The 21,368-nt window shown below is 45.8% G+C and overlaps 1 protein-coding gene across 1 annotated transcript; it reads left to right on the top strand.

The window, feature by feature from the left end:
• Positions 1-4,196: 4,196 nt before the first annotated feature.
• Fcamr (Fc receptor, IgA, IgM, high affinity) lies at positions 4,197-19,479 on the top strand. Its single transcript, XM_013017269.1, has 7 exons — positions 4,197-4,535; positions 7,681-7,741; positions 9,468-9,608; positions 11,439-11,777; positions 13,651-14,392; positions 15,812-15,930; positions 18,158-19,479. Exons 1-7 carry the CDS (start codon positions 4,497-4,499, stop codon positions 18,268-18,270), a joined length of 1,554 nt encoding a protein of 517 aa, XP_012872723.1. The 5' UTR covers positions 4,197-4,496; the 3' UTR covers positions 18,271-19,479.
• The last annotated feature ends 1,889 nt before the right edge of the window (positions 19,480-21,368 follow it).

Here is a 21,368-nt window from a genome sequence, read left to right as displayed (position 1 = left end):
TCAGTGATGAAAGCGTGCCAGGAAGTCTCCTCCAAAGTAAAAGACAAAATAAAATCTCTCATAATTCCTACCACAAGGAAATAAACAAGACATCTGCTCGGTGCCATGTTTTCCAGACAGGGGAAGGGAATGCTGTTCAGGACCATTAGAAGGATTTTTTTCTTATCATCTTTCAAGGCTTCTCCTTATACTACTCCTACTAGATCAAACTTGGGTTTCTTCCTCTCCACAATCTCTGCTGTTTCAAGTTGTGTTCCCATGTGTTGCTTTGTTACATAGGGGAGGGCTGTTGGTGTTGCCGTGGTATTTGTAATGGTGTCTGGTTGACCCACTTATGCAGCTTGCTTGTGCCCTCAGATTCTTGTAACTCGGCCCCATATGTAACCCTTACCACTTACAATGAATGGCTGCCAGGCTTGCTTGACCTCGTGTCTTAGCAGATGTAATAGTGCTCAGTTTATGATGGGCAGGTTCAGATACCTACTCATTTAGGGTCCTGGTTCAAGTATCATGTCTCTGTTAGAGCCTAGGATCACACCAGGATCTGATTGTCAAAAGGCATGTGATTCTTCTCTCCAGATGGTACTGAAGAAGAGGTGATAAGGCCATGGCTTTCCCACTGGGGCTTGCCACAGGCTGTACACAGCTGCCCTGTTCACCACCTGCATGGTTTTATAACTAGCTGGCAAGGCTACTTACACCTCAGCCTGGACCTGCTACAGATCCTTTTCCTGCTTCAGTCCATTCTCTAAAGTCCTTCCAATGAGCACAGTATACTTAGTTGTATTTTCTGTGAAGGGAGAATGGTCCTATATTAGAATGCATACAGAACCTAGAATGAGACAGATTGAAAGATTGGGTAAAGGCATATGGACAGGCAAGGGAGTGGACAAGACATACAAACATCTTTATATCATTTGCCAATGCCCACCACAGAAAGTCTGTCCAGGAATAGAAGCCCTTAACTGCCAAATGCACTGAATAGATTGGTCACCCGGCATCAGCCAACTTCAGTCATTGGCCACCCTGGTACTGGCACAGAAGACGCATGAGGGGAAGGGAACACTGAAAGAGGAATAGGCGTTGTGCAGGGGCCCGTATACAGCACTGAATCTCATTAACCAATGTTGAGTTAGCTCCTATTGCTTTCTTGCTGTTTGTGGTGCTAAGTATCTAACCACTTGCACACTGAGTTCTCAACATTTGCTCTTAAATGTCTGTTGACAACAGAGCACAACACCAAGTCTCCCATAGAGCTTCATTCCTTGAAGGGACCAATAGCCTTCTTGGTGGGACATGAACTACTTCAGGCTACCTTCATACTGCAAGGGCTACAATTATCAGGAGTGAGATCTGTTCCAAACAGTCACAAAGGGTAAGAACATACTCATTTCAATTTCCATACTCAAGTCACAAAGTCACTCCAGGAAGATCAGTCTAGAGCTGCGAGTGCTGTTTTCCTCCAATGAGCCACACCAATGTCCCAATGTGAGCTACGGCTTAATCTGCAACATGATCTCCTGGGACTCTTTGCTCTGTGATTTCACAGCAATCTGAAGATGAACTTGAACCCATCTTAGCACTTCTCCTAACTGCCTTTGGAAGCCTTCTGTGTTTGGGGTTGAACGTTGCAGGATCACAAGCTTTGCTTTCGGCTAAATGATGGTTGGGGTTGTAAAAAATCTGCTAAATGACATTATAAAGTAATTATGTGTGCAATCCAAACAAGTTTTATTTCTGTTGTCATTTGGAGCAGTGACAAGTCTCATAGTTCAACTTCCTTTGTGAATTTCTAAGTAGGCCATCAAAGACAATGGGAAGGAAAAGTTCCTCTTTGTAGCACATAACAAGGAAAGGGAGAAAGCTTGCAAAGTGGGAAGCAGAAAAGTTTCCAATAATATAGTACAAGTACAAACCTTGATTGGGCCATCGAGGAAAGGGGGAGAGGGGCGAGTGTGAACCACAGGGCATAAAAAATGTCTGCACCCTGCTCTTCCATGAACATGAGCGCCCCGGCTTCCCAGGGGGGTGATTGAGAACGATGGGTTTTATAGCACAAGTAGCGTTTGTTGATTAGCTTTGTGTTTGCTGCTTTCACTCCTGTGAGTGTGTTTAGCAAACACCATCTTTTGTCAAAGCTTGGGATTGAAGGCCTGGAGGTAGAAGGGGAGGTCAGGGGGTAGAAAAATCACTTTCCAGATTTGATACTTAGCTTGATACTTCCTCAAAGTAGTAGCCAACACAGATGACACAAAAGATCATAGCCCTGCTAAGTGTTCTGAAAACAAGCCCGGTACATTACGAAAGATACCCCTTAGGATGCAAAATGATCACATGATGATGATGATGATGATGATGATGATGATGATGATGATGATGGCCATGGTACCGGGGCTTGAACCCAGGGCTTCATGCTTGCAAAGCAGGAGTTGTGTTATTTAAGCTACATCTTCTAGACTGTTGCTCTTTTCATTTATGAGATAAGAGTTTCACCTGGACTACACTTCCCTATTTAGCCTTCTCATCTTAGCTGGAATAACAGATGCTCACTACCACTCCCAACTTTTCCATAAAGATGAGGGTCTTATGAACTTTTCTTGTTTGGGCTGGCCTCAAGCAGTGACCTCCCAATCTCAGTCTTCCAGATAGCTAGGGTAACAGGTGTGAGCCACTGGTGCTTGACAGATTCCATTACTTATTGATGGTAAATATAGCAAATGTTTTCTTAAAAATATAAATTTAAACACAAACATTACCTCAGAAATACCCTTAGACAATTGATTTTGTTTCACTCTTTGATGAATACTATGGGGGAAAATAAGAGGGAGCAAGGAGGGGAGGGAGGAGAGGAGGACTGAATGGCTGAAAAGAGGGAGGAGAGGAGGACTGAATGGCTGAAAAGAGGGAGGAGAGGAGGACTGAATGGCTGAAAATGCCAAAGTTGGTGGGGTTTTGTTTTTTTGAGGGTCTGGTTATGATAAGACACTTGACTCCTCTTGCTGACAACTAAGCTAATGATATGACTAGATAATACTTTCTGAGAATTACTATACTCTGGGTATTTTGAGTAGCATAGTTTTCACACATGTTCTACCTATTACCTGTCTGAGGTTGCTGCAGCTATTTCCTGTTGAACAAATTAGGAGAGAGAGACTAAGTAGCCTGACTCAGAGTATTTCCCCATGTAAGTTTGGGACAAGTGGGAGTCTTACTCTAAGGTCCACATGTTCCAAGATGATGCATGTGATATTCCTCCCAGTGGAGGGGAGAGGGCACTCCAGCCACCTCTCTACCACCTGCCTGAATGTTGTTCAGTCCTCTAGTGGGTGAGACACTGTGTACAAGCTTGGTTTGCACACTGTTCAAGGCTATCGCTTCCAAGAGAATGCCTTTCACACTGGAGAGGTATTCTAGGGTCTGGGAGAGGCCGTTGGTGGGAAAGAAAATAGCACACACAGCTGTGCACACTCACCAGCACACATTTGTGCACGTGTGCACACGCACACACCACTGCCGTGCCCTAACTTCTTGTTTTCACGCTGGGAAAGCGGAGGATGCACGCTACAACCAATGGCAGAGCAACAAAGGCTCTCACAACAGTCGCCGTCCGTAGGGCAGCTTTGGAATTCACCCGAGGGTGTCGTTTCATCTATTCTTGATCAGAGTCTTACACTGCAGCCTGCAGTGACCCCGTTTCCCTGGATCCCTTAATTGCTGAGTGCATGACCTGCGTCAGTTCAAGACCAACAGAGGAAGGCACATCTTTTACACAGAAAAGAACCTCTTCCAACACAGATTTTCCCAAGGGAAATACTGGGATATTTTCCCTTGTGTCATCTACTGGAATAAACCGCATCTGTCCGTGGTTTCTTTCCAAGAAAACTGTATCAATGACTAGGTTGTCCTTTGTCCTGAGCATGAATTAGAAAGCACCAGGCACACAGTCAAACTGAGTCAATAACCTGAAAATCCCAAATGGCTTTTTCTCTGGAAACCAGGGGGGCAGGTCAGCAGGGCACAGCGGACAGCCAGTGGAGGGGAGAGGGGGACAGGGGAATTCCTTTCCAGACTGCTGAAGTCCCCTTCTCTCCCACTCAGCTGTAGCATCAGTGGTTCTGGAGATGCCGGAATGAGACATCTGAGCAGTGGACATCCTAAAGTACCTGGGTGCCTACGCAGGGGAGGGCAGGAAAGAAGGAAGGAGTGCATCCACCTACTTTCCCTGAAGCTACCATCACCACCCTGAAAACGGTCTCACAGAAATAAGTGGCATTAGGGACCACACGTAATGAGAGCCAGAGAGAAGAATCTTGGAGCAAGAAGCAGGGAGGTGAGCAACAGAGCTGCCGCTGTGCCTCAAGCTTCCAACGCCAGCTCACACACTTTGGGGCTTCTCTCTCTCTCCAGATTTAGAGAAAGCAACTAGAAGACACCCACAGGCCAACATCTTTGAGGACCCAAGGAAAAAGTCCAAGTGGGCCTTATTCTAGCCTGACATGGATGCAGAAGCCCCAGCTGAGCCCAGAGAACGAAAGGTGAGCTGAGATTTCTTTCCTGAGGTTGGGCTCTAGCTCTAAGTGTGGGTGATCCATTGCAGCAATGCTTCTCAGTGCTTCCAGAAAGCCAGGTAAGGGTTGCTCTTTCAGCATGGATGGAAAAGGAGGTCATTAGATCAAGGTCATTACATCAACCTCACGCACAGCAGAAGCTCCTGTGCCCTGGTTCAATGTTCCTCCCTTGCTTTGCTGTTCCCTTCCTTCTAGTCTTCTGCCCTGGGGTGACAGGGAGGAACCGCAGAGAAATGGGACTCCAAGGGACCAGGGGAGGGGACGAGGAAGTCAGATCAGCCTGAGCTGAAGACGAGCGTGCTGTGATTTCTAGCAGGACCCTCCACCCCACACAAGGGCCTTATCCACTGAACACAGAGACCTGTGGTGTCAGCTACTGAATTAGGCCTTTCCTGTATTCTGGAGAAAGGATTCCTGAAGGTCACTGCTGGGGAGGGTGACTTGGAGACTCTCCACTGAGTGATAGCCTTTCCGCATCCCCTCCTTCCCCCTCCAATCAAGCAGGATAACTTTTATCTTACTCCGGGCTTCCTCATTGCTCTGCAAAGGTCGATTTTGTGCAAGAGATTGTTGCACCATTGGGCATCAGAGAAAAGGGGTGGCAGAAGCAGAGACTTTGGCCCCATTACACGCCATGTGAGGACTTAGCCCTTCAGAAACCGCAGCCCAAGGGGACTCTGGCTGCCAATGCCAGAGGTAGCCAGGTTGGGTGGATATTAATCTACCTGTGGGGGCAGCCACACATTGGATGAGAGAGGGGACAGGAGCCTGGGACATGCAAAAGGAAGAGCTAGGAGATGTCAGAAGTCAGGAGCAGTTCAAGATCTGGACACTCTAGGGACTCAAAGGCCTTAGTGGATGTGACTGGGCAAAGCTAAGCCAGGTGGCAATTGTCACCGAGCCAGCCCAGACTCACCTCTGTCTCTCCCTTCCTCTCCGCTCTTTTCCTTGAGTTTTTTGAGACAGCATTTTTCTAAGTGGCCCATATTGTCCTTCAACGTGCCAGCTCCCTGCCTCTCAGCTTTTTGCGTGTGAGGATTAGAGGTGTGAGCCACCACACTTGGCAAGAACATTTTATTTTCAAAAGGGAACTTCATTTTTGCTCATGTTAAGAGATATAAATGGCACATATTTTATTTTCCTTCCAATTGTCTTCCTCCATCCTTTCTTCTCTCCCCTCTTCTCTTCCTTTCTTCTTCCTTCCCTCCCTTTATTTTTTTTTGTACTGAGGATTGAACTTAGGACCTCCATCTTGCTAGGCAGGTGCTCTAACACTTGAGCCATACCCTAACCCCAGATTCTTCATGCTTTTCCTTTCCCCTTCTTTCACATTCTACTCTTCCTTTCCTCTCCCCTCCTACTTCCTCTGCTTTTCTTCTTCTGATTGGATTTCCTCTTGCACAGCCTATGTTCCAAGCTGGCATTGGCTTTGTCTGACTTAGTCTAGTTGGAGGTCAAAGAGTTTCTGCTATGGGGTAAGCCACTGGCTTACAGTTGGTGCACTGACTGTCTTTAACATGAAAGAAGTATGGATTCTAGTAGGAAGGGAAAAGCAATGGCCTATTATGGGTGGAAGAACTGTAAGCGTAAATAGAATCAAACAGTAGATTTTTTTTTGAGATAGGTCCAGCCTACATAGTCCAGCCTGGCCTCAAACTTGTGATCCCCCTGCCTCGACCTTTCATGCATTAGGATTATAGGTATGCACCACCGCACCTAGACAGAGCAGGTTTTTTGTTTTTTTAATCTATCAAAATCCATCCATGAGGGCTGGGAAGGTGGCTCAGTGGTAGAGCGCTTGCCTTGCATGCAGGAAACCCTGGGTTCGATTCCTCAGTACCACATAAGGAAAAAGAAAAAAGCCGGAAGTGGCGCTGTGGCTCAAGTGGTAGAGCGCTAGCCTTGAGCTGAAGAGCTGAGCGACAGTGCCCAGGCCCAGAGTTCAGGCCCCACGACCGGACCCAAAAATAAATAAACAAAAACCATCCATGACTATCCTATGGGAAATTAAAGAGAAAAGGTAATGCACAGTCGCTGTCATTTGTGGGGGTGGGGGGGTGGGGGGGGATGCTGAACTCTGGAGCACTTGAGCCACAGCACCATTTCTGGCTTTTTTCTGCTTATGTGGTGCTGAGGAATCAAACCCAGGGCCTCATGCATGCAAGGCAAGCGCTCTACCACTGAGCCACCTTCCCAGCCCCTCACTGTCTTTTAAATTAGCAGTAAAAGATAATTGAATGGGGAGTGGTCCTTACAGTGTCCATTAAAGGAGCAGTGGGGCCCTGTTCACAGTCTCTGCACTGTGTGCTACATCCTGGTCCAGAGGCTGAAGGTAGAAAAAAGACCAAGACACAAAGCCCTGGCGTTAAGGAGCTGCCCAGGCCAGGCAGGGAGGAGCAGCATGGACTATAGGAAAGAGAGCAGCTTTCTAGAAGCAGAAGCAGAAAAGTACCAACAGCAACTGAGCCTGAGGTTTAATTTTCATTTCATCTTCCTGATGGAGGTGTGCTAACTGCGACACAGAACGCTTTCCCTGGAGGCACCAAGTCCCCTGTGCAGCATGGAGGGGTGAGGAGAGAAGGGAAGCAATGCTGTTCCCACGCTCGCCACGCTCAGCTGCTCTGACCACACTCTCCTGCAGTCACCCCTCATCCCCCCTGGAGATGAGGCAGATCCCCGAGATTGTATCCTCCAAACCCTCTAATTCCAACCAAGTTTAAACTTCCAAAATGTGTTCTCTCCACTCTGTGATTCTCTTTCCAAAATCAGGGCTGTACTACGGGCACGTGGGTCCTGGGGCTGGGGTGCTATAGAGGGTGTTTTGTCTCTCCTGAACACAGAAGCTTCATGACAAGGGACATTTCACCATAGTGACAGTCACTCAGGCGAAATGCGTGTGTAGGAATGGGGGATATAGCTACGCGTTCCCAAGGAGGGTTGTTCTCGTCATGCGCGTGGGCATATCCAACTACGCAGCTCCTGCTCAGGGCAAACAGATTCCCAAAATGAGAGGGCGCCCGGCCCACGGCTCACCACCAGCTTCTCACTTGCCTCCCCTTGGGCTTTTCTCCGTATATGATGGTTTTGTTTTTGTTTTGTTTTGCTTTTGCAGGTCACAAACCAGAGCACAGGATGGAGAATGATCTTGGTCCTCATACTGTGCCTGCTACAAGGTAAGTTCTAAACATATCCATGTTGAATCTTCTAGACTACACACATTCCTGGAGGGTACTTCAAGGAAACTCAGTACAGTCTGGGTAGATCTATGGCTGTCAGGGTCTGGGATGCTGAGATCTAAGGCCCTGCAGTGGATTTAGGGAGTGTGGTCAGATTAGACACTGCAGGAATGAGGGAGAGGAGAACTCCCAGACAGGACCTAGGCCTGACCTGATAATATCTAAAACATCCAATATTGTCATGTTCCCCACACCTCTGCTTTCTTAAACAAAGACCATTAATCAGCTACTTTTTCAGGAGACTTCAGAGTGTGTAAAATACAGACATAGCCTTACTTTCTTCTCACTCTTCTTCATTCCAGATTAGAGACATGATAATGGCTCTACCCTAGTCTTAAAGAGTTCTGTCTACGAAGGCACTAATCGGGTCAAAAATTGTATTTATTAATTTATTTGATTGACTGTGTGCCAGAGACTAGGGACAATGGACAATGTGTGTGTGTGTGTGTGTGTGTGTGTGTGTGTGTGTGTGTGCCAGTTCTGAGGCTTGAACTTAGGGCTGTCCCTAATTTCCTATTGCTCAAGGCAAGCACTCTACCACTTTGAGCCACAGCTCCACTGAGATAAGAGTCTCACAAACTTTCCTTCCCCAGATGGTGTGAAAACATGATCATCACATCTCAGCCTCCTCAGTAGCTAGGATTATAGGCACTTGGATAAAAAAAACAGACAATTTTTTAAATGAAAAATAGGCACCAGGATCAAAAAATATTTTAATGAAAGATAGGATTTCTGTCCTAAATATCCTTGCAAGCTGTGGTAGTAAGGCTGGCCATGTATAGCTCAGGCTCAGATTTTATTCTAAAGGTAATGGGTAGCCATAGTATGTGGCTAGAGGGTCTATTCTCTAGAATCTCGTCCCCAGTAGACTTAAGAAACAACTATTAAATGAAGGAAAATGTTTTATGATTGTGTTAAAAAAAGAGATTAATCATGTCTGGTGAATAGACAAATCAGTTTTAATGAATCAATGGTAGAGCTAATATTTGAGAAATGTGACATACCACCTGCTTAATCTCCCACTGCTCCCTTTTCATTTTTTTAAAAGCAAATATAAGCTTCCCTGTCTCTGATCAGGCAGATCATGATTCTTTTAATCAAATTTAATTAATTAATTTATTTATTTTTGTCAGCTGAGGGTCTTGAACTCTGGGCCTGAGCACCATCCTTGAGCTCTTCAGCTGAAGGCTAATGTTCTACCGCTTGAGCCACAGTACCACTTCCAGCTTTTTCTGTTTATGTGGTCTGAGGAATGGAACCCAGGGCCTCATGCATGGGAGGCAAGCACCCTATCACTGAGCCACCTTCCCAGCCCAGACCCATGATTCTTGCCGACATCTAGATTATAGTCCAAAATTAGTTGCTTTGAGTCTTGAGTGTTCTAAATTTGATCATGTCAAATATCCAGTTCAATATGTCGGTCAGCATTTTAGCCTTGATCCCAAGACATGCCTCCTACATCCCCTGTAGACTGGAAGTGGGTGTGGCACTGCCTTCCCTCTCCCCATGGGATAACGCAGTCAGAATAATAGAGGAAGGGGAGGCCAGAGGACAGGCCACTCCGACAGGCAGGGCTGAGGGCAAGGGGTTAGACTTGGCTCCTTACCTTCCTCTTGTGGGTGCTTTTGTGGACACTTGTGGCTCAGCTCCTCTCTTTGCCCAGGCTCATCCTCAGCGCCTTCACATAAAGATCTCCATCTCAGATGGTGGCGGGCTGGCTCTCTCCCCTCCAAGACTCACCTCTGTGCTGTGGACACGTTTCCATCCTCATTACCCTTCTGGCCTGACGAGCATTCCTTCGCAGGTACATCCCTTCCTCCTCTTTGTTCCGCCACAGGCCTCCTCCAGTGCTCTAATGGAAGTCACAGCAATAGATAACTGCTGGGTAATGATGGATGTGAGAGCCAGGCACTTCTACTACATACTCTAAGGGGCAGAAAACTGGTCAAAGCACGTTGGTGATACCATATTGGTTCTACCGTGCTAGCCCATTGTTTAAGTTTCACAGGTGACTAACATGGAATTGTATAACACTTCAATTATTATATCAAAAAAGGAACAATGGGTTAGTAACCTACCACATGAGTTTTTAACTTGGGTATTAATTTTTTTCAATGTACCTTGATTAAAGATTGTTCATCAGCTTTCTATGCCAAAGTCAGATCCCCACATGGATGTCAGAAGAACACCTGAAATCTGGGCTATGAACGTTTAATGAGAGTATCGATTTTGTTATTCTGAGATAGCTTCCAGTTGATATTCGGGAATATTCTGGCCTTTTAGTGGTAAATTTCCACTTATCTTTACCGTGAGTGGTATGACTTGGGGTGTGTTGTTTAATTAAACGTACAATGGGATTAATATAGCCATTGAACTTATGGTCTCTGTTTTTCCTGTAGCAAGTGCTTACAATAGGCAGGTCACATATGATTGTTCTAAAAAGGCTCTTGACTCAACATTCTGCTCTTGCCATTGTGGGTTTTTTTTTCTGTTTTTGAAATAGGTCCTGAATATGTAACCCAGGCTGGCTTTAAATCATGATTCTTCTGCCTCAGACTCCTAAGTGCTGTAATTATAGGCATGGGCCACCATACCCAGCCTCATCTTGAAATCCCTAATAAATTTTGGACAAGGCATACTGCATGTTTAGTTTGCACTCAGACTCATAACTTAGCTGCTCCTGACAATAGGATAGTAAACAGGTTTTTCTTGGGTTCAGGGGCCCTACAGATACAGGACAAAGGGGAAAAGCTTTGATGGAGTAAGAAAAGGTCGCTGTCACTCTTTGTCAGATTGTTCTGGATATATAATTTTAGACTAGATTAAACTTTTGAATTTCATTTCCAAGAGAAACAAAGAAAACTACAATCCAGTCAGTTATGTCCGAGATTGCATCAAGATCCAGAGAAGTCAGCAAAGCAATTAGAAGGAGGTACCCTGTAGGGAGTCATTCTGTATTGTGGCAAGGTATTGAGGTTTCCTATGGCTTGTCTTTGTGCTTGTTGCTACAGTGATATTCATAATCCTGCTCAGCTGTATGGGTCTGTATTCATCTATGTTTGCTTGTCTGTTTGTATAGAAAAGGGTCCAATGTGAACTATTTCATGGCTACCAGTCTGGAGGTGGACCTGCCCTTCCTCCACCCCAAGCCTAGCATGATTCTTGTGTTTGGGGAACTCTGTCTCTCTGTCTCTCTGTCTCTGTCTCTCTGTCTCTGTCTCTTTCTCTCTCTGTCGCTCTCTCTCTCTTCAGAGGAAAAGCATGCTGTTATGTCCACACTGTGTAGCATCCTTATTTTCCATCCCATGCAAACCCCAGGCCTCTGTCAGAGGCTTGCTCCTCCCTTTTACCTGCACGCAGGCAGCATCTGCTCAAACATCTGCACGGTGGAATGAACCCAGGCTCTGGATGGACTTGCATGAGAACACTCAGGCCCAGTTAGCATTAGATAAACAGTGGGTATGATTCTTGTTGCATCTTTTAGATGGGACCTCAGGTAGTGTTTTCTTCTGCTTCTTGGGGTGACTTCTACTTCGCCAGTGGCTAAGCTCTGTCATGTCTACATGGGTTCAGCCCCACTTCTGTGGTAGCATTTTTCTGACCTGACTCCTTTGACAATGTTCTTTGCCTGCAGCTGCAGATGTGTTGAAGGGCCCAAGGCTGGTGTCTGGAGAAGCCGGGGGAGCTGTCATCATCCAATGCCATTATACCCCCTTACCTGTCAACAGGCACCAAAGGAAGTACTGGTGCCGTCTGGGGCCTCCAAGGTGGATCTGCCACACCATCGTGTCCACCAACTACTACACTCACCACAAGTACCTTGGCCGTGTGGCTCTAGCAGACTTCCCACGCAGTTGCTTCTTCGAGGTGCGGCTCTCCCGGCTGACCCTGGATGATGAGGGGCACTATCGCTGTGGTATTGGAAATAGAAACAACTTGCTCTTCCTCAACATGAATCTGATCATCTCTGCAGGTATGAGCTGGGGGCTGATGGGCCAAACTTGGGAAGTCAAAGCTAGGATAGGAAAGGTGAAAGAGAAGGCTGAGACCAGGAAGGCTTTAAACCTTAGGCCGTAAAAAAAGCTGGACCCAGGGCAAAGGCTCTAAAAGGCAGGCTTGCAGCTGAGAAGGAAGCTGCCTTCAGGAAGAAGGTAGCTATTACAAGCCCTTCCGAACCAAATGCATACATGCCATTCTACCTGGCCCTTCCGCCAGCAAATGCCGTGGAATCTGTATTTGAGGTATGTTTCAAGGAAGTAGTGACTTAGATAGTGTGGTTTCTTAGGGTTCTAAAAGCTCCCTGTTCACACATACAAAGAAAAGGGGTATCAGCCCAGTGCCAGTGCCTCACGCCTGTAATACTAGCTACTCAGGAGGCTGAGATCTGAGGATCGTGGTTCAAAGCCAGCCCATGCAGGAAAATTTGTGAGACTCTTATCTCCAATCAACTACTCAGAAAAGCCAGAAGTGACACTGTGGCTCAAGTGGTAGAGTCCTAGCCTGGAGTACAAACTGGCTCAGGGACAGCACCCAGGCCCTGAGTTCATGCCCCAGGACTGGAAAAACAAAACAAAAAAAACCAAAAACTAGAAAGGGGGCAACACTGCAGAAGAGCCACAACAGGCCAGACAGGGGAATTGGAACTGCGTCCTATCGTGACAGACCCTTGCTGAGTTCTTCTGCAGACAAAAGGGACAGCTCTCAAGCCCAGGCTCTGTGTAGAAAATTCCAGAAGGTTGATCCAGAGTCGGGTACTTAAAAGGGCAAAGAAGAGCCTTACAGTGTGAAAGCCACTCTCCAGAAGAAATGGCGCGTTAGGAAACGGCCTGCTAGCTGGTGTTTTGACACACAACACCTTACAATGTAGTGGCAGCAGACCTGAAATTCTCTATGTAGCCCAGGCTGGCCTGGAACTCATAAACATCTTGCTTCAGCTGGGACTACAAGTGAGATTATCATCACATCAGCTTCTTTGTTTTTATATTTTTTGGCAGTATTGGGGTTTGAACTCAGGGCCTCTAGCTTGCTAGTCAGGCCCTCTACATACAGCCACATTCCCCCAGCCCTCTTTCGCTTTAGTTATCTTTTCAGGTAAGGGCTCATGTTGTCATGCAGGGCTGGCCTAAGATCTATCTACCTGTGCCTTCTGGGTGGCTTGGTTCCTAGATGTGTACAGCCATACCTAGCTTGTTAATTGACTTATTGCTAACTTATTGCCTTGCTTGGCCTAATAGGTTACAGAGCTAACTCACTGCACCTGACTCTGGCTTCTTTTTCTGAAAAGCAGTACTTGATGTGCTGTATACCTCTGGGGAAAGAGCTATCATGGTTTCCTATGTTGACTGGTAGAAGATATATGCAACTCAGAGGAGCTTAGGGCCGGGACCAGTAGCTCATGCCTGTAATCCTAGCTACTCAGGAGGCTGAGATCTGAGAATCACAGTTCAAAGCAGGAAAGTCTGTGAGACTCTTATCTCTAACAAACCACTCAGAAAACCAGAAGTGGCACTGTGGCTCAAGTGGTAGAGTACTAGCCTTGAGTTGAAGAGCTGAGGGACAGCGCCCAGGCCCAGAGTTCAAACTCCACAACCAAAACAAAAAAGAAAGAAAAAGAAAAACGAAAAAAAAAAGAAAAGGAGCTTAAGAATATGTGTCTACATTTGCAAGAGATTAGAGAACACATCTGGATTTGAACCTTTTTATTTTATCTGACATATTGACCAAAGAGTGCATCTCTTAGTAGTTGCTTCATATTTGGCAAACGTTTTAAAGCTACTGCCCTTTGCTCTACCCAGTAAGCAGCTTGCAAAGCCTTCCCCTGTGGTCTCCCTCTACTGTTCATGCAGGTCCTTCCAACATGGCCCCCACAACCCCTCCAGCTCCCAGTAAACTCATCACAGCATCCTTTGGGACAGCATCTCCAGGAACCCCAGGACCTCCTCAGACTCAAGAATGTGATAGAATTGCTCCAAGTGCTGAAACCAGCAAAACCCAGAGAAGACAAAGCCCAGGGACAGACAGGGAAGTAGCTCCAGTAATGCACAGCCAGGCAGAAGGCTCCATCAAGACAACAGTCCCCACTGTGGAGAGTCCAGCTTTAAATCACAGAGGCTTGTCCCGTACACCAGAGGATGCATGGACACAGAGCACCGGGAGATCAGTAACAAATGACATTAGGATCACACAGAGTGAGCCCCAGATGACAACTACACAGGCCAACTGGCCAGGGGAGGGAACAGAGAGAGTCAGGATGGCTCTGGGGACAGCCAGGAAGACCACAGAGACCACAAGGCCATCGGCCTTGATGTCAGCACAAGCTCCCTGGGATATCCTTAGAGAAACACTAGTGGTTTCTCAGCAACAAGCCCTGGGCTCTGTGGAGGGATCAACTCTGGCTCCAGGCACATGGACCTTGGAGACCCCCCACTTAGATGCAGCATCTGTGAAAGGAAGCACTGACCAGAACCTAGACAGCACTACTGTGGGATATGGTGGTCTCCAAGGAGATAGTAGCTCCCAAGCAACACTGAGCCAGGCCCTAGCAACAGATCGCCTGAGGCCCACTGGCAAGGGGGCTTCCATGAAGAGGTGAGCCTGAGACCTCTCCCTTGGGTGGGGACCCTGCATCTGCCCTGACCTATGCCATGTCTATACATGTCTCTCCCTTTGTACTTACAAGATAGTAAAGGCCAGAAGACATAAACATCAGCTACTACTCAAGGGCCTTTGTTATGAGAATGCCACTTGAGTGAAAAGTGTGTGTGTGTGTGTGTGTGTGTGTGCTTGAACTAGGGGCCTCATACTCTTGCTTGGCTTTTTCATTCACAGGTGATGCTCTACCACCTGAGCCACACTTCACTTCTGGCTTTTCTTCTGGTTAATTGGTGATAAGAATCTCAAATTTTTGACTTTCTGGGCTGGCTTTAAGTCTCAGTCCTTAGCCTCTTGAGTAGCTAGAAGTATAAGTATGAATCACCAGTGCCTGGCACAAGCAAAACCTAAATGATAGAACAATAGAATTTGTAGGTTGGAACCTTTGGCACTTCTTTTTTTTCTTGCTTTCTTTCTTTTCTTTTTTTTTCTCTTTCATGTTTTGGCACTACTAGGGTTTAAACTTGGGCCTTTGTTTGCTAAGTAGGTACTCTACTACTTGAGCCACAACTTAGCCCTTTTGCTTTTTAGTGATTGTTCAGATAAGAGCTCATGTTTTTGCCTAGGGTTAGCCTCAGACCACAGTCCTCCTTCTTATGACACCAATGTTGCTGGATGTCAAGTGTGTCACCACATCTAGATTATTTTTTTTCTTTTGGTCATGGAGATTGAATTCTGGGCCTGGGCGCTGTCCTTCAGCTCTTCAGCTCAAGGCGAGCGCTCTACCAACTGAGCCACAGCACCACTTCCAGTTTTCTGGTGGTTTACTGGAGACAAGAGTTTCATAGCCTTTCTTGCCTGGGCTGGCTTTGAACTGTGATCCTCAGATCTCAGCCTCTTGAGTAGCTAGGATTACAGGCATGAGCCACCCGGTGCTGGCTAGATTATTTCTTGAGAAGGGATCTCATTAACTTTTTTTCCTGAGGATAACCTTGAACATTGAGCCTTCTGATCTCTAGTTCCTAAGTAGATGGGATTATGGGCATAAACCACAATGGACAGTCTAAGGCTTAAAGATGAAGAACAGAAGATTAAGAGAGGGAAGGGGACTTACTGAAGCCATAAGGAAAGATAGTGGCTTGAGTCCCAAACTTGTTTGTGCTCTTTCTCACCGTGGCACATACTATGGCCCACACATAGGAGCGTGGGGTAAAGCAGAGGATTTGGGACTTCAAAATCCGAGGACAGCAACATTGCTACTAACCCGTATGGACACCAGGGCAGCTGACTTGCCTGAACCTCAGCCTGCTCACCTGTGAGATGGAAGGCGTGAGCCAAAAGGTCTTTGATCTTCTATCCAGCTCCAACCTCTCCTCTTGTGTTCTTCCTTCCCTTCCCTGACCCCTTCCTCTCCAGTGCTTTTCCAGATGAGGAAAGCAGCTCTTGGATCCTGACTCCCGGTTCAACGATGCTGGCTCTGTTTCTGCTCGTGGCTCTTGTCCTGATACGAAGGAAGATCTGGAGAAAGAGGACCTGTGCGTTGGTGCTAAGTATCCCCATAGTTAGGGAAAATGTGGTTTGGAAGAGCTATATTCTAGTCTGAGCCATTTAATGACACTGTGGTTTTGTACTAAGAAACCTGCTGTTATTCAAATGGGTTTGCCATTCATTATATGTGACTTGTCATTTCTCCTTCACAGTTTTCAATATTCCTTCTTTGTTCTCTATATTTTGTATTTTAATTATATTATGTCTAGAGGTGTTTCTTCTCTGACTTTGACTGATTGGTATTCTGGAAGCCTCCTCTACCTGGACGACCCTATCTTAAGGTGGGGAAAGTCTTCTGCTATAATTTTAATCTAGCTCTAGCTTTAATCTCTTCACCTTCTTCTGTACCCATTACCTATAGATTTGGCCTTTTGATGGTATCTCTGGAAGTCTTATAACTTCCTTTGTCTTTTCTTAGTGTTTTTCTGTTTTATTTTTCAAGGGTTTTGATTGATCTAATTCCTCTGCTGTATCTTCAGTCCCTGACAATATATTTTCAACTTGTTCTATTCTTTTAGCTAGACTTTGAAGTATTTTTATTTAAGATATTGAATTATTCATTTTCAAGATTTCAATCGGAGTTTTTGAGACTTATATCTTTATTGAATTCCACTTTCATATTCTGTGTTGTCTTCTTTATTTCATTCAGCTGTCTGATTTCTCTTTGAACTAAGTTACTTGTTTGTTTGTATTCCCTTTTAGTTCATTTGGCTGTTTAGACATTTCTTCAATTGTATTTATTGATAATTCTTGTCACTGCTTTTTTGAACTTGCTTGGAATTTCTTTCTCACTACTATCATTTACACCTTTTATTGTAAAAATTATTGGCTTTTGAGGGACATATGCTGCCTTGTTTACTCATGAATTTTGTAATTCTTTTCACTGAGATTTGTGCATCTAAGAAGTAGCTTTTAGGTGGAATTTTCAGCATACTATGTCCATTTCTTTCTTTCTTTCTTTTTGTTGGTCATGGGGCCTGAACTCTGGGTCTGGGCACTGTCCCTCAGCTCTTCAGCTCAAGGCTAGCACTCTACTGCTTGAGCCACAGCGCCACTTCCGGGTTTTTCTGCTTATGTGGTGCAGAGGACTTGAACCCAGGGCTTCATGCTTGCAAGGCAAGTGCTCTACCACTGAGCCACCTTCCCAGCCCCTCCTATGTCCTTTTAATTGATGATTTCTCAGAGGTTACCTAAGACTGGGTAATGGTTGGGTTGTGGTATATTTAAAACTCAGGGTAAGAAAACGAGGCTGTAAAACTGTTGCAGTTGATAAAGCCACAACCTTGTGCATGTGTGGTGGCAATTCCTAGCAAAGACGAGTCACTACTACTGCTCTAGTATCTTTAGATGAATACAGCTGTCTCTAATGGCACCTCTGCTGGGCATCTTGAGCCACAGTCACACACCCCTGTGGATGACTAGAGCTACTGCCACACCTGGGCCTCTGCTGTGTGCCCACATAGGGAGTCCCAAACTCATCCCTGCCAATCACTTCTTTCATGTCTGCCTGACAGAGGCCACTGCCTCTGTTGTCTAAACTGCCTTTGCAGTTCCTCGTAACTTAAATGCCTCTGTAGGACCCTGTCACACTCCTTCTTCTCAATCAGTTCCATGGTTCCTGGCTCTCTTTCTCTCCTTGGAATCTAGTGTAGTCTGTGTTATCAGAGTCTTCTCTTTCATAGAGTGGTAGATGCTTCAAATCTGACATCTTGCTCTGCCTCCACTTTGACTTGGTTTCTTAATTAGCAAAATAGGACATCATCTTTGTACTTAGGGCTCAATGGTATCCAGAGCTCAAGGAGAAGCTCTTTGGAGGATAGTGGAGCTACTTTAGCCATAGATATGGAGACAGCTCTACCCACAGAGCACACAAGTGCAGAGGCCAGTCCTGGGGCCACGGTCTACAATGCCCCCTGTGGATGGCCCCACAGGTAATCTCACAGAAAGGCACCACATTTAAATTATCCTGAAGTAAGCGCCTCATGCGGTGTAGATGTGATACAGAAAAGGAAATCTCTGGGAATAAATGAGGGAGGCTGAGTTTGTTAGAGCTGGGAGGCTGAAGGTCTGGCCTAAAAATGATTGTTCTAATGTCTTACTGCTAATCTTAGGTTATTAGGGAGCTCTCAGGAACGTGTGGTACATGGGAGTTTGCAGGAACAAATTCAGCAATGTCTACCCAGAATTCTCATACTCTGCCTTGTGTCTCTGTAGCTCAGGAAGCAGAAAGGGCACCAAGAGTCACTCTGATTCAGATGACACATCTCCTGGAAGTCAACCCTCCAACCAAAGCAACTCTTCCATGTGCAAGGGAAAGCACTGCGTGACTTTCCTCCTATACAAGCCAGCCTGACCATCCAGGAAAAGGACCCAGGACCCTGAGAAATGGAAACAGCTCAGTTACGACAGAGCAAAGATTAGGACCAAACAACCTTATGATCCTAGCCCTTTTCATCTTCCTTCTTCCACCTGCATGAAGACAAGTGAACAGAGCTTAGAGCCCACAAAGGGAATAGGAGGTTGGCCATCTTGGGCCCTGGAAGTTCAAGCGTTCTCTACTTGTCTCCATCGGTGACAATATGACTCAAAGAAGCTTTCAAGAAAAGACCTAGGAAACACTAGAAGAAGCCACCTGGGATACGTGTGAAATTTCCATTTCGGGAAGCTTCCAACAGTGTGGAAAACAACTTTTTTTGGCCATCAATGTTAACCCTACTTTTCTAATGTTTATTCAGCCTTAATCTGCTACTCATATTTACTAATGACCGTCTCTATCAGTTATGCTTGCTCAAGTAGAGACTCAGCTACTTAGAGCAGTAATTATGAGAAGTGGAGCTGTGGCTCATGTGGTAGAGCACAAGCCTTGAGCAAAAAAGCTAAGGAACAGTGCCTAAGCACTGAATTCAAGCCTCAGCAGCAGCATACCCTCACAAAAAGAACAATAATTGTATTTTATTCACCGCAAGTCTCCAGAGAACTTACAGCTCAGTAGGATCCTAGTATCTCTCTGTGGCTGATTTGCTGTCTGAGAAGGAATGGGCTCAGTGGCTTCTGGGGACTCACCCAGACAAGAGCTCTGAATTTCCCTGGGTCTCTGCCCTGTCATCTGGGAGGCCCCAGATGGGTCTCTAGTAACAGGTGGTTTCTTTGTTGAGACCAAAGGAAAGAATGCTTAGCCCGCATTTAACCCCATCTACATTGTGTTACAAACTTTGTGACCCAATCAAGATTTTCTGGGATTTTCCTAAATTCATAGAAGAAAGTACTTTTTGGTAAATTTTTACTTTCTTTATAAAGTCCTTCTTGTTCACTTATGAGTCTTTAAGCTCAAAGACTGTTAACAAAACTGGAAATTAATGTTGAAGGGTTGAGGTTGGGAACAAAAGAGAGGAATGTTATGTGGATTCTGTCTTATAACCATATTATCTCATGGACATTGGGGAACTTTTTCTCCCTCCCATAACCCCACTGACTTTTCAGAAATCACATCTGGTTTCTTTTTTGTTCTCTTGACAGATGTGTTAGCAAGCTGTCTGGACTCTGTGGTTAGACAGAGCAGCCCTTTGAGCAACAGGAGCAGAAGGGAAAGGCTCCAGTATGGAATCGGAATTGTGATATAGACATCTCCAGAAAACCCTCAGCCCCTCCTTCTAGTCTGTCAGCAGCATCCAAACCCTTCAGTAACAACCCTTCCTCCTATCTATCTGGTTGTGACCCTGGATGCTGAACCCAGAAAGCTAAGGGAGGCTGTGCAGGGCCTCTAGGGCAGACTTCCTGTTTTGAATAAAAGTAGGTTGCACGCATCTGACCAAGTAGAACCACAGAACTGATAACTGCGTAAGAGATTAACTCCTAAATCCTTCCGCCTAGCAGTGAGGACACAGAGGCCTTGTTGAAGTCAGGGAAGCCAGCTAGTGAGAGCAGAGTCACTACTACAGAACTTGCGGCCTTACTTTTCTGGCATTGCCAGTTCACTGTTAGAACGGAGCACTGCTGTGCAAGCGATGTAACAAAGCAAGACTCACGGTCAAAACTCTACAATTCTGCAGTAATGTTTCCAGACTAGTTTCATGGCCACAACCTTGGGGCTTGGCTGAAAATCTGCAAGAGACACAGGGAAGACTATTATTTCAATCCATGATCCCATAGTAAGGAAGAAGCCCTGACATTATTCATCTAAGACTACTTGGCTTATTAGTGGTAGATACAGGCCAAAATTCAAGCTGTTCACTCTACCCAACGAGTATTTACCAAGTTGTCCAATGAACACAGCTCCTCAGCATGCTAAAAGGTCTTAGGAGGAAAACACAACTTGGTAGATCAAAGAAGTCTGGGAAATGCTAAATTAGCCAACAACTACATTTTTCTATTCAGAATTTCTGAGCCTTTAACATAAAAAGAAATATTATAAATACCTCTGAAGGTGGGGGAGGTTATACGTGTTAGACTATCATGTTTGGTAAAGCAATCACACTGAACTAAAGTTTCTCATATCACTGTCAGTGAAATCTGTTGCACTAAGCCAGGAGTTGGCTGACTTTCTATAAAGGGCCAAAGAGCAAATATTTTAGACTTTGCCAATTATACAGTCTTCATGGCAGCCATTCAGTTCTGTCCAAGTAACATAGAAGCAGCCAAAGTCCATCAGCTAAACAGTGGCTGTGCTGCGTTCTACAAAAATCTTGTAGAAAACAGGACGAGGTTGTATTTAGCCCTCAAACAGAATTTGCAATCTCCACAGAAGCCACAAGACCATGTAAGACTCTGCTGTCTCTCTGATGTGTGGGTTCAGCCTTTCCACCTTAAGAGGCTGCCAGCCACCCATCTAGGGGAACTTTGCCTGCCTCTGAATTGCCCTATACTTTCTGCCCCATTCTGATCAGTTAGAGGGTTCTGTCTGGTTGCCTGGTCTTGGCAAAAGAGGGGAGAGAGGAAAGGACCACCCCAGAATGGGGCAGTGGCCAATTGGCTAGAGCCAGGAATGTGTCAGAAGTAAGCTGTCTAAGACAAGGCTGAGATCTATTAGGAATCAGCACAAAGAAAGAGCCAGTGCAGACCAAGATGAGCCTCAGGGCCATCTTTAAAGGGAAGCGGAGATAAGATCTGAGGAGAGCTTCTGGAAGTAGGGCAGCCCCAAGAGCTTACAACTGTCCTTTATGAGCCAAATGATTCATGGCCCCGTCAGAAGCTCTGCAAAGGACCAACACAAAACCAGGAGCAAGACAACGGCATCACTTAGATCCCCAGAGATGTCCTTTTCTAACCTTTTCCTTTCCTCCCAGTGGTCCTGGTGTTTGAACCCAGAGCCTTTTGCGTGGTAGGCAGGCACTCTACCACTTGAACCACAACTTCAGTAGAGTTTTTCTTCCACCTTTTATCTTTCATTAGCATGAGGTTCTCACCACTGAAATGAGAGACAAGACAG

The sequence above is a fragment of the Dipodomys ordii genome, unplaced genomic scaffold (assembly GCF_000151885.1).
Source record: "Dipodomys ordii isolate 6190 unplaced genomic scaffold, Dord_2.0 Scaffold35, whole genome shotgun sequence".
In the NCBI taxonomy this organism is placed as follows: Eukaryota; Metazoa; Chordata; class Mammalia; order Rodentia; family Heteromyidae; genus Dipodomys; species Dipodomys ordii.
The sequence above is the reverse complement of the archived record's forward strand: the minus strand, read 5'-3'. Positions and strand labels throughout refer to the sequence as shown.

Excerpts from the sequence above, each read along its gene's own strand:
- Fcamr (XM_013017269.1), top strand. The coding sequence starts at position 4,497 with ATGGATGCAGAAGCCCCAGCTGAGCCCAGAGAACGAAAG. Across the intron at positions 7,742-9,467 it reads CATACTGTGCCTGCTACAAG|GCTCATCCTCAGCGCCTTCA; the intron begins GTAAGTTCTAAA and ends CTCTTTGCCCAG. Across the intron at positions 11,778-13,650 it reads GAATCTGATCATCTCTGCAG|GTCCTTCCAACATGGCCCCC; the intron begins GTATGAGCTGGG and ends CTGTTCATGCAG.